The following is an 18,371-nucleotide window of genomic DNA, read 5'->3' on the forward strand; positions in this document are numbered from 1 at the left end:
ATAATTAAATTTTTAGAATAATTAAAGGATATTGGATGGTTAACTGTTGACATATGGTACGTAGATGGTTGTTCTCCCAGTTATCCAGAGTTACGTTATTCTGATAATTAATATTCTAACTAATATCGTAGGGAGTTAATTTAATTTTATTCATATTATGCAATACAAATAATCGATATTTTATTCGTCTTTAACATTATTCTGTTGTTCTATTTTTCTCAGAAATAATTCATTCGTTCCACTTTATTGCATTTCGAGAGGCATTTCTTGGATTATCTACTTGAAAATTCTAGTAATGTCTTTAACAAGATTTTAATATAGAATATATAGATTACTACAATAAATCGGGAATATTTGAAATATCAGGAATTTGGCTTTTAGTTTAGTATCGTTTTACGTGGAATAAACTTTGGAAAACGATATCAATTTCCAGGATCCATCCACAAGGAAGTAATCATGCTAAGGTTTCAATTACTGCATAACGTAATGTTAATTGAATAGAGTGTCGCTTAAGGAAATGAATGAGAAAGGAATTAAAATAGTCTGTAATACTAAATAGAAAATTAAAATTAAAAATTCATGCTTATTAGTCAAACATCTAATGTTATAATTAACTCTCTAAATTTTTGTATAATAGATAAATTGGACGCACAAATTTAATAGAAATGTGGTGTTCAATATATTTTAATATATTCTTTCATATTTCAATTTTACACATTTACAATGTTTCTACTTGCTAATCAGATTCGATACATCATGCTGCTAAAGTGTTTGCCGATGTAAATCGATTATTACCATCGTCTTAGGCATGACAGTTTTAAAAGAAGTTGAATTTTGTTCGTCATCTACAGTAAACGAACTGCACGCTCTTGGAAAACACTAGAAAGCATCTCATCTTGATGCAAAGTTCTGTTATGTGTAGAATTTTCCTGGCTTTCCCTAAAGAGACGAAGAATTTTCTTTTCAGCGAAACAAATAAAACAGTGAACGATTTTGCGAAAAAGTTTCAACAAAAATCATACTTTTTAGAAAAAATTTTATTTCAAATAAGAACAGAAAAAGATAACGATTTGAAACGATGAATCGTTTCAATTATTTTGTTACTTTTATTTCATATGAAATAATTTCATATAACATTTTTTTTTTGCTTTTTACTTATATTGGTAATTATATTCTCAGAATTGGTAGAAAAATAAATAGAAAACAGAAAACCAATTAATGTTCAAAGGAGCTAAACGAGCAGAGATTCCACGTAAAACGACCAAAACTTGATGGAAAATTATTAACAAATTATGAACACTATTACAGAAGTAACTGTAATAGGACGAATCAAGCGACTTGGTGTCATGAAAATGTTGATGGCACTGGAAATCAACATAGCGGTAAAAATAACTCTTTCGATGTGATTCTGTCTTGGCATTTCTCCGCTCGATTAAAGAAAAGAACTTGAAATTGTTACTTAATTACGGTCGGAGAATGGGCGTAGACGGAAATTAAAAGTTAATTTTGCGAAGATGAAAAGACGAAGCGTTCGTTGAATCTACCATACAAAAAGATAGATTGAGATTTGGTTTTAAGCAAATAAGATTAAAGAATGTAGTTTATTTGTATTTTGCCTGTCTGATGCGTTAGCTATTTGCTGTAACTGATCTCATTTAACTTTTGTAATGTTATTTGACTTTTACTGTGAACATTAGATCAATAATAATTATTATAATAATGTTATTAGAATACGATTATATTAACTGTGCAAGTGAATAATTCAAATTCTTTAGCGAAACTCAAAGTTTATTTAAAAACAAATACAAAAAAAATACTGCAAGCGATGCAATCAGAGTATTTGCTGTTGTTTCCTACGACTTAAAACCGTCTATCAGGCAAGAGTTGAATTCCACCACGGAAAAATGCTGTGTATTTAAACAAGATCTAATCGTCAAGTGATTTTTGTATCACATTCACTAATTGCAAGTATAGGGTAAAGTGTGTTGCATCGATCGGAACAGGTGCTCCGAAGTAGTAATGTCTAGCGAATAAGCTGGCTGCTGCGAGACGTCTGAAACAAGACTCGTTATGATGTCCTTTGTCGTAGAAGCAATGTGTGATCTCGCGTTGCCCTACAGCAATTTCACAGAACGTTCTCCTTTGTCAGTGCCCGCACGATTGTATTTTGTCTAAGGACGCAATAGTTTACCAAATAGATGACATAAAGTTCTAAACAGTAACGACGAATACACTTTGAACAACTTACAGTATTTCTTTTTAAATAAACTCCGAGAGTTTCGCTGAATCTTCTATTCTCATTTATTTATAATTTCGTTATTCATTTGTACACCTAATATATATTTTAACATTATCCTTAAAATTAATACTCGTAGAATCCAGATAGATGACCATGCAAATTTTGACTTTACTCCAGTCGTTGATATCCACAAGAGTTATACTCAATCTCTCGTTGTATGCAAATCCTTTAAAGCCTTTCCATTAAATAGATATATAAAGTAAGGGAGCTAAATACTAGTAAACGTGATGGATGTCAAGTTCTAACTAAATTCGGAGGTTTATAACTTCTGCATTGCTGGGATTGGTTTGTTGAAGAGGTAGTTGCAGTCTGGGACTCTTGAACGGTTTGTAGATTGCAGTTGACTGACTGTTCTGTAGAAATTTAGAGGATGTGAGAAAGGAAGTAGAAACTTCCTGTACGCGGAAAATGCATTTCACGAAGAGATACGAATACGTAACTGATGAAAATCTAATGTCCATTATATCAGCAAGACGTCATTTTATTAATTTCTATCGTAAGAGATATTTTCGTGTTCTTATTCGATAGAAGCGAATGTACATAGAAAATTATGAAATAATATCTAATCATATATAGTTATATATAATGTATAAATTGATTAATTATTATCAAGAATCCGCTTATATTCATGACCTGGAAATGTATACCAATATTATGAATATGTATAATTAATCATTCATGGACATACAGGAATTATGTGCATACTTACTAATTCAAAAATTGTTAATTTTAATAATTGTTAAAAATTAATATTATAAAATTAATATTCTACGATAATGTGATTTAATCAAAATTACGCAATTAATAATCAATGATAATTGCTTCATTTAATTATCGAGACACAAGGCCATATAACAGCCGAAGTTATTAAATTCAATGGCACAGAAAAATTTGAAATCGATTTAATTAGTTTTATCGCCGGCATGGAATTCGATCGAATTGATACTTTATCCGAGTGTTGATATTAAGTCCGTGTCGGATTGTCATGTCGGTGACATGATAATCCGATTTGTTATAATTCTATCGAGTGGTAATCCTCTCTGGGAATTTTTTCTCCGACGAAAATGAAATTCATTAATCGGACGCAGGGATGCCATCATGCGAGAAATATGCTATCGATTCACACCTTTCTACGTAATCTATACATATCAATGTCGAATACAATTTCCTAATGAAATTGTATAAATTATAGGAATATTTTGACATTTAGAACTGAAATGAATATCCTACATGGTTGACACAAAATGATTTAGTGCAATGATTTAGTAATGATTTAGTACAAACAGAGATTAATATTAAATCGGGAAACATATAGTTTCTATAAAATAATTCTCTTCCGATATACAGTATGTTGAGGAAAATGTTAGGTTGGTATGATCACTAGTTTCTACATGCAAAGTTGGTACGACTTCTAACGACACACTTTTGTTTTCGCCTCCGCCACGTGTTAATTATCAGAGAGTATCCGGTGTGTTGTAATGGCTGTACATGGTGGTGAAATACAAAGTATACAAAACTAAATCTGTGTGAATCAATTAAATATCGAACTTCAAAACTTATTTAATAACAAAGTAAAGTTAAAAACCAGAGCTGTAGTACAAAATGAAAATTATATCCTTTCAAAGTAATCTTATAAATAACTATTAAGTAACAAATTAATAAAAAGATTTGTCTAAAGGTGTCTGCAAATGAATTCGAATATATTTTTGTCGTAAGTAAATAATATTCCTCGTAAATAGCATTGTCGTGAAAAATGTAATTAAACAGATGAACAATCTATGACAACGACGTCTGGATAACCAAAGTCTCGAACACAGGTCATTGTTCCAACATGAAATAAGGGGGACTATATTGTTGAATAGCTTGAATGCAAAGAGCTTTGTTTCATAAGCTGAATTATCTTCGTCGCACTTGACGAAGTATAAATGTCTCTAGCGCACGCCACTCAAACCACGGAACAGTCTCTTTAAAGAGTCTGTTATTCAAGTTTTCCACGAAACTAATGACAATGGTTGTTAGTCGGTCAGAGAGATTCAGTGGAATTCGTGGAACAACGTTGCTGTCCATTAGCACGAAGAGTAAAAAAATTCAAAATGCTTTCAGATTCTTAGAATGCATTCAGGTTAATAATGTAACGGATCGTCAGATAAGAACTTTCGAGGAAAGTAATATTAGCGAAAAGAGTTTCATTTCGCCGGTTCGGTGGAGCAACGATTTATTTTTAGCGAACAGAGAAAAATTTATATTTTCTGGGAGGAAAGAATTGAAAGTTTGTGTTTAGAGATTCGAAAGTCTGAAAATTGTAAAATCTAATTTCCAAATTTACTAATTCAAGAATTATTAATTCTAGTAATTGTTAAGAATTAATATTATAAAATTAATATACTACGATAATATGGTTTAATCAAAATTACGCAATTAATAATCAATGATAATTGGTTCATTTAATTATCGAAACATAAGGCTATATAACTGCCGAAGTTATTAAATCCAATTGCATAAAAATTCGAATATTTAAAAGGTCGAACGTGTATAATACGAGTGCTTTCTCGTATATTTCGATATTTCCAAAACTAAAATATCAGTCGCATCGACTCCGCCAGAAAGCATTTGCATTCAAAATTACGAACCTTTCAAAGCAATTTGAATTCAGCGAAATCTGAAATTAGACTAATTCTTGATTAACCTCCTTAGACGACGAAGAATCCGCATGAATTGGTCATATTATCAACGTGTTTACATAACGAGCATCATCTTCGTTTGAAAGCAAGAACATTGCATTAGCAACAATCTCGTGATTACGTATGGAATTGTCAGGTAGCGTAATTCGATTAATAATGCATCCTAAGACAGTGCAATTACACTCGGTCGATTTTTTTCATTTTTCTTGCGACGAGACGTAAAAAGCAACAAATGTAAAAGGCAATAAATAGCTAATGGCTGGAACGTGAAAGAGATAATCGAATTTCAACATGGATGAAATATCCCATAACATTCGCAGCTTGCCAGATAGCACCGATTAACGTGCATTAGACCCACAGGCTACGGCTACAACGGACAGGCGTGTCGATAAATTTCCATCGTGTCTCTGCCTATAACGAATTTCGAGATGATTAAATATAATGGACGGAAATTACAGAGAAAATTAGGTGCTGTGGCTAATAATCTTCGTAGTCAACACTGAGTTATAAACTGAAAAAAGGAAAATCGAAGGCAATCCTTATTAGTAACAAGATCGGATTCCGAATAAGTAATTTCAAATTTTTATATAAATTTAATTTAAGTGATATTTAAGGGGATTCAAACAAAGTAGCAATAAGTGGTTGAATAATAATAATAGTTATGTTTCTTACGTGAAGAGAATTGCAAAAAATATATTTTTTGTATCATTAAAAACAATTGTGTTTCTATGAATTGTTATTGACATTCAAATTTCTTCGAATTTTAAACTTGAAAATGAGTGGAGAAATCAAGTTTTTGTCGTAAACTCGGTCGTTGTCGTGAACTTTAGCATGTTCGATCATTATGTTAAGCATCCGTTTGAACCTAATGGTACATAAACAGACAATTACTCTGCTTTATATTCTTTCAATAAACAAAATGATCTGAGCTTTAGGCTTTATTCGTGTAAATTTACCTTTGTCTTTTATCTGGATTTTTCGTTCATCAAACAAATCGTATAGTAGTAAGAAACCTTGTATATTGGAGAATGATTTTAATGTTTTACTATAAATTCAGCATAATAGTTGTTTAATTAATTACATGCATATTCAAATAGACTCTTGATTATCCGAACTGGTTACGGCACATGTTGTTTAGATAGTCGAATAACTGTGCTCTTACCTATGTACATGAAAAACTATTTTACAAAGATTAATATCAAATAGACAAGTTTAACAAATAAACTTTCATCTCAATTAACTTAATGAATTACCAATTTAAGATCGCAGGGTGTGCCAACCAATAGAAACTTATCCTCATAACATAACATCGAAGTTGAAAAACTTACAACGTTCGCTCTCTTATCAGAAAGTAAGCATTTTCAACGCAACTTCTAGAGAGTGTTATTGGCGATATTAACCATCGTTGTATGGTTAACATTCGATTATACGTTAGAGTGAAATAAATGGTACAAGGCAACATGTGACCGCTCTGTGGCAAGTAGTAGATGGACTAGTGTAGTCAGACCCTAGAGAAATGGCGTGTATATCCACTTGTAATCGGACGAAAATAAAACTACCTCGACGATATACATACAAAAATCATCTTTTCTTCGCGCCATTTCATCCCTATTTATTTCTCCTGTGTCCTATTTTTCTCTTCTTCTTCTTTTCCCTTTTTTCAACGGCAGAATACATTTTCCCTTTCATTTAATCCAATTAAACTATTTCTGCAACATTTCTTGCAATTTCTATATACATCTTCAGATTCCTTTCAAATCCAACGAATATAATCGGTTGTGTCACATTACGGTGCTATTGAAACTTTTAAACGATAACACATACAAAGTGGACGTAAATAAACGATTAATAGAATAAAAATGATTTTTATCATTCTTCTATCTCTCAGATTTTCCCTATATCTTTCACATGGTAGCATACAAATTTCATTTCCAAGCATTTTCTCGCTTTCATATCTAACGACGGACACATCAATTGTCAGGTTGGCAACAAGAACTCTAGTTAATTACAGCGAACGTTGCACGGCCGGACATTTACGTTGTCAAACAATGATGATCGTGCACGTACGCACGAGTGAGCAATCTCGAGTCGCGTAACTTCATTTTGACGTTCCCGGAATGTTTGAGATGGAACGATAAAGCTAGCCTTGGACCGTGGCCCTCTTCCATCACTTGGAAATTAAACGAGTTCGGAGAATCGTCTCTGAACTCGAGAAATGAAAGGTTCCGCCGTCATCGACGGAAGTTAGCGCACTTCGTTTCAGATCGATCATTACCGAGGTCGATGCAATTCCGCCGATCTAGACGGACAGTTGTAATGTTTTAGTTAGTTAAAGTAACCGGCGGATTTTAATCTTACTGCGAGTCTCGATTTTTTATGTCTCAACCTCGCTTTAGTTTTAAGGATGTTAGGTACAAAGGATTTTAACGCATGAAAAATATCTTTAACGTACAATTGTCTGATCTTACGAAAGTATTTTGTTGCTTGACAAATTCTTTACTTTAATTTCTCTGACTTAAAAGTCAGATTAAGAAGCGTCTTCTACACTGACAAAAAGACATCGAATGTTAGTAGTGGCTTTTATAATGGCTAATTTGTGTTTATATTCTGGCAATTCGATAAGAAATATAGCGAGCGTTATGCTGTTAATTATCAAATTGCTCTTATCTTTCTGCACTCTCATAAAATTCACGCATTAATACATACACATCGATCAAATCCGGATGAGCAGTAATATACATTTTCTAATTCCTCGGCAAACCCGTTAAAATGCATATGAACGCGCTATTCTGATCCCGAAGCCATTAACATCTGATAATCCGAACACGCGAAATAGTCAACAATAAATACGCCTCTCATCGGCACATCTAATTATAAAGTATCCATCAGTCATATCGAATCTCGTTAAGTTTCGTATACGTCGAATTAGCGACAGCCAATGAGATTGTAATTAATCGAATGAACGATCAGCGGCTCGCCAACGAAAAGTCAAATATCATACCCTGCCTATTTCGACGTAATTGTTGTGGTACGAATAATCTATGGACGCGGTTTTCTGCTCCCCAAACTAAACTACAGGATTTTTAGATTTATAGAGGAGCAGGAGCGGACGATAAGGATGAACAACTCATTACGTTCCCCTTGAACCCGAGGGCGCGGTCGGATATAATTTTAATGCATAATTTTAACTTGACAGACTTAGCTGGCTACCAAAAGCTCGACGTTCTTTGGGTCTGTAAATTTTATGAAAATAGCTTCCTCCGAAGACGTTGAATATGTGATGGGATCGTAAATCCTCGAATCGAACGGCTCGAACAGCCAAGCTGTATCGATCACAGCGGATTTTTATGAAATCGAAGTTGATTAACACGTAGAGAGGGCTTTGAAGACTTTTCCATTACGTCAAAGACTCGCGATGATTTATCGACAGTTTTGAATGGGTGCTTAATAAAATGTGATTGTATTTCGGGAAATTCATTGATGTCGATTGAAGTTTCGGTGAAATTGTAGTTATTAATTTGGTACAGTATTGATCTTTTACTGGTTTTATTTTTTACTCTTCAATTTTAGTTAATACCAAAAAATAAAATTCTCCTTGATCTTGCTTTTCAATTTTATCGTCCCATGAAATATCGACGCGAAGCGTACTATTATACAGTGGTTCTGACCTCCAAGCTTTCGATCGGATTCTTAAACGCTGTATTTCTACTCGAATACTGGCTGGCGAAGTTCGCATCCTAAACAGACAATGTCTTCCGCTCCATTCAGTCCACTTATCGTTCAATGCAGAAGAAGCTGGTTCACCCCCAGCACGCGAACCTCCTTCACCTCTGAAGTAAATGCCACGATTACAACTGCAGCTATGAATAAGCTAACTTCAATGAAATAGTAATATTACGTTACCACGCTGAAGTTGACGGATACGCTTACCATTGAGAAATTTACCAGCTGGCTCACAAAAGCTAAGAACAAAAGTGGACGAAATATCAGATTGCCTTATTTTACCGGTTTCTTTTCTTATCGAATATTTGACGTGAAATTAAAAAGGTGGATTTTGAGAAGATTCTGAATGGATCTGGTTTTTCATAAAAGAATGTTACCTAACTCGCAGCTATAACAGAAGCTGTACGCGACGAAAATCTCAATTGTAGAGTTCAAATACTGCACTCGAACGTTTACCCGAATAAAGTGGAAATATTTACAAAGAGCACAATAAATGTTTCAATTGAAATGCAGCAACCATGCCGACAAATATTTGATCTCTAACGGCAACAGAAGAATACAAAACGAACTGAATAGATACGAAGCGTTTAATTATCGATTTCCATACAATAGCACTGCTTCTACTTTTGACAAAACGGGCTATTTTAGTTAATCCACGATGGAACGTTAATTAAATCATCAAGAGATAATAAGCCTATTTCTTAGATCCAGTCTTTTAGCAAATTAACGATTGTTATTTTAACGAAACCCAAATTAACCGTTGATCAATTTTATTTCGAACAAAGAAATCAAATCGAATATTTTCCCTTAAAAACCTGATTCCATTTTCCTGAAAAATCTAATTAACACATTTAGAACGACTAAATCGAATCGAAACAATTACGGATAATAGTGATAATATAAACAGAAATCCCAGGAGGCGGTTGGTCCCCTTTTGGAGGAGCGAAAATAAAAAGATTGCGAGAAGATTTCCTCCAAAATACAGTCTTATTGACTTCTCAAACAAAAGGGGAGCTGAACAAAAGATTTCTCTCTATTCTTTCATCTTACGAACCTTCGATATCTTTTTTGGTATTCGTCGATTGTGAATCTTTTACCGAAATAAAAGGAGAAAGAGAAGTGGAAATCTATGGTTTTAACGTGACATGACGGTGTGTATTTCTGAAATACAAGCGTGCAACGTGAATATCGATCGCATGCCAGGACGAGCTTAGATTGTAGAATTATTCCGGATCATGTAGAATTACGGATTATAAACGGTGGATTGCATTGAAGCTGGGATATATTACGAATGTTAGCGTCTGCGTCTAGACTAAGCCATAAAATAATCTTCCTGCATTACATATTCCATGATTTTCGAAGTGAAATTCGAGTTTGATGTTTGGAAATCGTTTTACAAGTTACAATTTTGTTTGTATGTCAATAGCTGTTATGCGATATTTAAAAATCTAAGTAAAGCGAAATATGTATGAAAATAGATTGAAAATGTCGTTTCATATCCTTTTAGAATATCACGTTGTTTTATTTAATAATCTCTCTCTTTTTTTATCTACGAGATGTCTCATTCGGGGATTTTAATCGTCATTAGAAGTAAGTCAGTAATCTGAGCTTACTTATACGAGATTATTAATTGCTATAACAAAACTTATCGTGTAAAATAATTTCGTTACTTTCACTGTACGTGGTAGGAATATTTGTAATTAGAAGCCCGATACAGGAAAAGATAATTGGCTATTATAATTAACATTATCTCAGTGGCTTTTTCATCGAAGATCTTATTCTTAAGGAAATAAAAGATTATTATGAAGGAAGATTTTTTCTGCGGTACCTGATGTACAATGGACCATAATTGGTATTCTATTAATATTCTTTTAAAGAAGTTGAAGTTTTCAGAAAGATGCCTGCGAAAGTGAGATCGTTAGCTCCATAAAATGTTTCCTCTTCTTTTCCTTTCTTTTCACTTTTTAACATAAAATAATAGCAACCGTGCAACTCTGTGACACGGAAAAGTTGTTTAACTTAATTTAGCCAAGAAACCGGCTGTTTAAGGATCACAGAAGAAAAATTGTATAAAAGATAATTACTAAATTTGATTACAATCGTTTCAGGAAACAAAGATTTTCTCGAAAAAATTGTAACTTAGTTTTCTACGTTGCTATATAAAACCACCAAATGAAATATCACGCACACGCGCACTTACACATTGGAAGAAGTAAAATATTTTCCATTATTAACCCATCAAGGATTTTTTTAAGTTGTATCAATCTTCTAAAGAATACCTTTAAAAATAACTGGTCCGACAGCTCAATTTAAAGTAAAAGATACGAAGACGAGAATAAATAATACTGTACCAAATTATTTTAGTGAGAAAAATAAGCCTTTATCGGAAGAAAGACGAGTTGTTTCCTTTCGCCGTCTATACTACTCTATGCTGCTACGTAAATGCTACTTTTTATTGTTTCTTATTTTCAAATAAAAGGTAAAACGAGACGTAATAAAACTCCGGCTCTTGTTATGACTACTTAATCCAAATTATTAATCTCATTTATGACACTACGTGCTACCGTTACGTTGATATTTAATAAATCAACAAAAGTGTCGTAAGCACATCGCTATCTTTAATCCGAAACTTGCGTCCAATCGTTAAAATACTTTCACAATTTTGCTCGTGTCACCGGCAGAAAGCAGCGGAGATTACAATTTCCAGGTGATTAATCTCGTCACAATAAGAACGTGGTTGACGCTCTCTTCCGCCTTCTCAGCAAACTTTTCCAACTTATGGCCAAATAATCGGCAAGCCTCCGCCAACGAGAGGAAATTTTCTGGCTCGACCTGTGCTCGTTTCGCTGCTTCATAATTAGCGTTTCAATTACGAACAACGAAGAACGGAAGTTGAAACCCGTGAGGAAAATAAAGATAAGCATCGCGGAGGAAGAAAAAAGCGGAAGAAATAAGGACGAAAGGAATATGGCTTGTATCCTATTTACCTGCCTGCAGAGCAGAATAACTCGTACATCGTGATACAGACTCGCTTCGACGTTAAAGTATCTTATTATCAGGCAATTCACAGGGGACCAATAATATGGTCTGAGAGGTATTATATACTAAGATATTTTTATATCTTTCCATAGACGATGCACTCTTCAAACTTTGCCTCCGCTGCAGAGAAAATGGTCCTTTTCATGGCTCAGATCTCGTATATTTTATACGAGATGTTTTGAAATGATGTGTTTTAGGATGATTAGAATATTTTATAGAGGAAACTGAATTTATTCATTTCGATACACTTTATGTGTAATATTTTGCTACTTGTAAAATTTCGCTAATAATAGCAGGTATTATTTGATTGTATAAAAGAATTGTGAAAGTATTTTTTATATGAATATTTTAACGCGAAAGTAGTGTGTTTTATACGCGTAGAATTTTGTTCATTTCGATTAGAAATAATAATAATAATAATTTTAAGTATAAGATTGGAAATATTTGTGGAATTATTGTCAAGTTCCACATTCCGATACTCGCGCAAGGAATTTAGAAGATGTAGATATTATCTGAAATTGGTTTGCGTTATGTTCTACGTCCCTCGGTGGTTTCGTTTATTTGGAGAATTAAAAGATTCCATTTCTTTTATATGAGAGGCACTTTAACTTTAATAGTATGTTATATTTCTTTTTTAATCTTGAAACGTAAAAAAGTGAATAACAAATTGTGCAAATATTTACAAAAAGGTTCTAAACATTAAAGACCAAATAAAAAGACTTTGATCATATTTTTTACGGGATGAAATGAACAGATTTGAATGATCGAAACTCGAAACTATTATACATAAGATACAAACTATCAGTTTGAACAGTCAACTCGATCGAAATCGTTTAATATTGTACCGATTGTCATCCGCCAACGTAGATGTCAAAATTGAGAGCAATTAAACTTGCAGAAAAATATTTCCCAATGACACGATTGTTTTTAAACGTTGTTCAGAGTAGAAAACACGATGTTCGATTCCCTCAAATACCACTATTATACTCGCTATTTTTTCATGTCGTTATATTTTTCTAAAAAATGTTAACTTGTTCTACGTTTCCTACTACACATTTTTTATAAAATTTAATTAGAAGTTTTTATATAGATTTGTAGAACTTTAAATATAAATATAAAATATAAATTAAGGTATAAAATATTAAGGACAATATATATTATATATAAAATTATAATATATAAATTATTTAGAAAATTCAACATTTTAATAAATGACAAAAATTTTATTATATTTCTATTCCGTTCTTGTAGAGAAATAAATTTTATCGCAATTATTAAAATATATTGACGTCTGCAATACGTATAAATAAGGCATGAAAGGCATGAAATTATGTAAACAGTATTTTTTAAAATACTGCGTTATAATGGTCATGTTTCCTCGAAGACTTGAAAATCCTATTTCACGAAACACTATAAATAGCCACACGGATATTTCCATTGACTGCAGGCTAATGTTATGAAAATCGTACGCATTTGATTATTATACGAAATACATCGTTATAAAGGAACACGATGTTGCTTCGCATTACATACGCTCTACTAACATCTTCCATTCTCATTCTTGCCACACAGACCATATCCTACCTTTTCGCAATTTAATGAATTCAGCATTTGTTTTCTCGTTAGTCTGTAAACTTTCAAAAATATTTTTCAATGTAACGATCTTTCTACGATATTCTTTTAACATTTTCATAGTGTTAATTTCTTATTTTGGAGGTAGATATATTCGTATAAGAAGAATGTTTAGATGATAGTTAGATATCGTACTTTCGGTATGAATGTTCAAATAATTTCTTGAGCCACTATGGTTATCTAAACTAGCCCCACACAATCAAATCATTCCCATGTTATATCCTATTTGCATATCAATCATATCTGTCTCGTTAATTATTCGATTCTCGGCAAACAATTTTCTCTAAGCCGGAGCTTCGCGTATCCCCAAGCAATTTTCGATTGGATTCACGTCTACATAGTAACTGAGGTATCCAATCTAATACATGAATGCTATCCTCCACTTTCCATTGTGTACAGAGCAAACTACAACGTATGACGTGTATTTCCAGTAAACCATTCTACCTGACAGTTTATCCGACACTTTTATATTTCATCGACGAGAAAAGCAACAGTTTTGAAAATTTCACGCGCAATCTAGAAATCGCACGACGTGAATTTCTCATAATTATATCGTTAATGCAATTATAGCATTCGATCAAATTTTTCATAAAGTATTCGTTACCAACTTTTCGAATATGCGATAAAACTAAAGAAAAAAAATTAAAAACAAAGGAACAAAGTAAAGGGAAAAAATCCAAATTGACCGTAGCGTAGGCAATAGTATTTTTCGTTCGAACGTTGTTACTGGACCGTTCTTTTGTCCGACGAGATCCGGAAATACTCCAGTGAAAATCGATGCACCGGCGATTGTCGCGCGTACACAAAACAGATAATCGAGAATGGAATCGCGATGAATTAGTTCGCGCCAGTGTGGCAGATTCAGTTTTTCAACGTATCGCGTTTTCCCATCGATCGGCATTTTTTCGACGAAAGAAATCGGAATACGATGCGCTTTGTGTTTTTCGAAACTCACGTGGAAATCGCAGTTTGCCACAAATGCGATATGTCGTCGCGTAACAAAGAGAGAAAACAAACGTTGCACGGAGTTTGCGATGCGCGACCGGAAGAAACTTAATTTTGTGTTTTATTAGCAGCTGCTTCGGCTGAAGTGAACTTTCGTGTTTTGTCGAATGTTCCTGCGTGTTGTTTTGCAGTAATGTAACCCTGCGTTGTACAAGGTGTTGTGGAAAAAGAGTGAGAATATTTGCAGAGCGAAAGCTTATAAGTAGGTACCTACGATATTTAAGAAAGTAGAATTAAACATTTATATTCTAGGACACGATTATTTACGAATAAATAATTTAGTCGGTGTTGTACTTAATAGATACGATAGTTTGTCCAATCCTCGTCGCATTAAATGTTTCATAATTAAGTTGCGAAACCGATTTTAAATTTTAATTTGTAAATGGTAAGATGTCCCATAAAGTAATAACGAAAGCGCTTCGAGTTTGCTTTCGTACGATTAAACTTCCATTCCTCTACAATTACGACGCTTTCTGCAAGCGTCCAAAGTATATTTGCCCGGCATTTAACCGTCAAATGTTGAAACACAATCCCGATAAGTCTTCTCACCCGACTTTTCCTTTTCATTAATCACAGAACTTGGTTGCAGACGGTTAAGGATTGCTCGCATTTTAATTACTAAACGTATTACACTCGTTCCCGTTTATTAAATACAAACTTCCTCGTTGCAGGCTTTTAAGAATCATTGCTCTTAAAGGCAAGGATTCGTTTTATGATTTCGACATTCTTTCTTCCAAAACGAATACAAATTAAAAATTGCAGATCGATGGAGCTTTGTGATTTATCCTTAACTTAGAAACTCAGTGGTAAATTAATACTTTTACTTAGAATTTAACGAAGAAATTTACTATCCCAACAGACTTTACAATATGAATGAATGAAAATTTGATTAACCTAACGTTAGCCATGGTGATTTTAAAGGCTTTGTCAAGGCTCACGCTGGAAATTACTTTGACAGTATTCAGAAAGGCCTCGATAATTAATTCACGGCGTTAACGTGGAAACTTAAATATAGGCAGACTGAATAAAACGCAACGTTAAATTCGTCGTAGCGTGACGAAGTAGCTGTCGTTCATTAATTATCGACTCGGAAGAACGGCGAAGACCCCGTAACTCGTGTAAATTAAGAAACTCGTTTGCATGCTCTTTCGCGAATGACCTTTCTTCCATAGTCTTATCGACTAATGCAAGCACTTTCTTTTGGCGATCGTGAATAATGCCAGGCGACCGACATTCGTTGCAGTTCCGCAAATATCAGCGTTATTGCCTCGAAAATCTGTCGATTTCAACCGCTGGGCACGTAGTCACCGAGCTTATCGCATTTATATTTAACTCTTAAAAGTCGAAAGGCGTCGCCGTTGGAGTATCACATTTATATTATAGGAAACGAAAGGCTGCGGATTTTTATACACTTAAGTGATATTTAAAAGAGAGAATCACGCTTTGTTAGTCTTCTTTTCAAATTTGTAGTTGTACGCTAAATCGTGTGGAAGTTACGTCGACGAAAGACGCGATATTTTAAAAGAATCGTGTACTTAAAGAATTATTTTGAAAAAATACCGAGTACACACAAAAGATATGAAATGTAAAAACAACGATTTGAATACAACTTGAATATTTCAATGACACGTGATCTAATAATACAGATCATTTCTGCAACTCATTTCTATCGCCAAATACTTCGATTACGAAAGATCAAAGGTAACCGGGTGAGGTCATCTCTACGGTAATTCCAATTCACCCGACTAAATTGCTCGAACTTTGCCCGTAAAACCGATCTACTTTGAGTTTATTCTCTCGTGGGAAATAGTCCTTCAATTTTTACATCACGTGTATCAAATCCCACCGAGTGCTTCCGTGATAAAGTAATTACGTATTCCTAGATAGAAAAACGGGATGTTAAATTCGTGAACACTAATGGGGCTAATTCGGATCATTTGCAGAGAACGCGAGTCGTTGGTGCAGGCTAGACGGTAATTGGAGCAACTATACCAACTACAGCCTCTGCCGAGATCTCCGCGTGCCAGAGATCGAGGGCAGTGTCGAGGTTATTTCAAATACAATCTACTTCGTTGGATACAGCATCTCCTTGTTTACACTGGTCATCGCCGTTTCTATTTTTCTTTATTGCAAGTAAGTGATTTTCGTTTTGCATTTATTAAAAACTTCAGGATACTTAGTATTAGTAAAATATTAGTAAATATAGTAAATATATAGGAGTAGAATATTAGTAAAAGCTGATACTTGTCTAGAAACGTAAAAAGAAACCAAATTGTACAATATATGTAACATTTACAATTAAGAGATTTCTCTTTATTTCCGAGTAGACGATTTTCGTCTTGAACTTATTAAAGGTGTGAGAAGATTCGTGGAAAGAAAAATTATTATTATAGACTATTAATAAATAGATTACTAAACTATATTTATATAATTACTAAACTATCGTTATAATTTAATGTGAGAGAATCGTCTTGAGATCCATAAGAGGCTTCGAAATTTTCATATAGATTAGATTTTACTTGGAATTTTAACGTAGTATGATAGCGATTTGCATGTACGGTGCACCGTGAAATCGATGAAAAATATTCGTAAACGAATATTCGGCCTTCTATGCATAGGTCGATCGGCATGTTCAAAGAAACGCGATAGTATCTTTTTGCCCTGTGCACGTTAACGAGCAGGGAAACGACGTTTCACCTGGCACTCGCAATTCTGATCATTTATTAACCGCATCGTTTGAAAGGTGCTGTGTTTCCATCGCCTCCGGAAATGGAGCCTCGCAAAATGGAGCAAACCTTATAACGCATTCTTTCTATTCGTTAAATAAAACCAACGGTCGTTGGATGAAAGCAACCGTCCGTGGGATAAAAGTTCGAATGTAACAGAAAGATAAGCTTTGAAGGATTATTATTCGAGCACAAAAATGGGTTTTACGGGAGAATGGAATTGCGAAATAGAGGAAGCGTAAAATTCCAGATTCGCAAACAAAACGTGTTCGTGATACTGGAATTTGATCGAAAAGTAGATCGAATTTAGATAAATTTAACGAACCATTGTTACGGTTTTCGATTCGGTAAAGGGACGATTATGGGCTGAGTATGGAAGAAGTGAAATTATGGAAATAGTATAAATGAAATTTTCAAAGAGCATCTAGGACAAGTCGGATTGAACTTTTTGAACGTGGTTTAATCGTAATGTTTGTTCTTATTTCGTTGCGTGAAGGATGGTGATTACTTTCTTTAAAAACAAATGTAATATTAGTTTTTAATTAATATAATGCGTACAGTAGATGAGAAGTTGAGAGATTTATTGGTAGATGGTAATATGGATGGTTTATTAGTGAATCCTCGAATATTATCGTGAAAATCCAGATGAGATACGAAATTTAGATATTCAGACAAAGCACATATACTATACTCACGGAGCAAAGTAGAAAGGGACATGGGGAAAAAGGAAAGATGAAAAAGTGCAACTGTAATATATGCTGTATATGTATCATCCCTCGGTTTTACTTTACATAGAATTTCAGATCAATTTTTTGAAGCTTCCTATCGCGCGGATCACCCTCGACAGAATCCTATTTCTTCATTCTTCAATTCTCCTACTTTCATTTATCTCCAAGAAACAGCATACACCAGCGTATATTTCCATGAAAGCAAATGGTTTCACTTGGAAGTAAGGCTTACTGAGGGATACTTCAGGCTAATACAATGGTCGAAAGATAGAATCCACAAACCGATTGTAAAAGCTTCGATTCTGTAGCCGAATCTTGGTCGTTTCTTACAAATTCCTCTAATTTTTCTTACGTGAGATTTAAATATGATAAAGAAATTTATTCAAGGTATTGTTATTAGCGTATAATGTACAAAAATTAATTAGAATCTAATGTACGTATTATATATCTTTATTTATCTTAATCAAAGCAGTCGTCATTGGGGTCGTTTGTAACTAGCTCTTATCAAGTTCTGAGACCGAAATCTATGTAGCAAAGA

At 33.7% G+C, this 18,371-nt stretch overlaps 1 protein-coding gene across 3 annotated transcripts in view; it reads left to right on the forward strand.

Annotated features, from left to right (window-relative positions):
- LOC117207259 (diuretic hormone receptor-like) overlaps positions 1 to 18,371 on the forward strand; it is a 76,264-nt gene that overhangs the window by 45,456 nt on the left and 12,437 nt on the right. For all 3 annotated transcript variants that reach the window (XM_033447283.1, XM_033447280.1, XM_033447279.1), the window contains exon 2: positions 16,323 to 16,512. In XM_033447283.1, coding sequence (XP_033303174.1) covers positions 16,323 to 16,512 — 190 coding nt within the window. The remainder of the gene's footprint in view (positions 1 to 16,322; positions 16,513 to 18,371) is intronic.

Source organism: Bombus bifarius, unplaced genomic scaffold (genome assembly GCF_011952205.1).
Source record: "Bombus bifarius isolate JDL3187 unplaced genomic scaffold, Bbif_JDL3187 scf7180000008026, whole genome shotgun sequence".
NCBI classification, from domain to species: domain Eukaryota; kingdom Metazoa; phylum Arthropoda; class Insecta; order Hymenoptera; family Apidae; genus Bombus; species Bombus bifarius.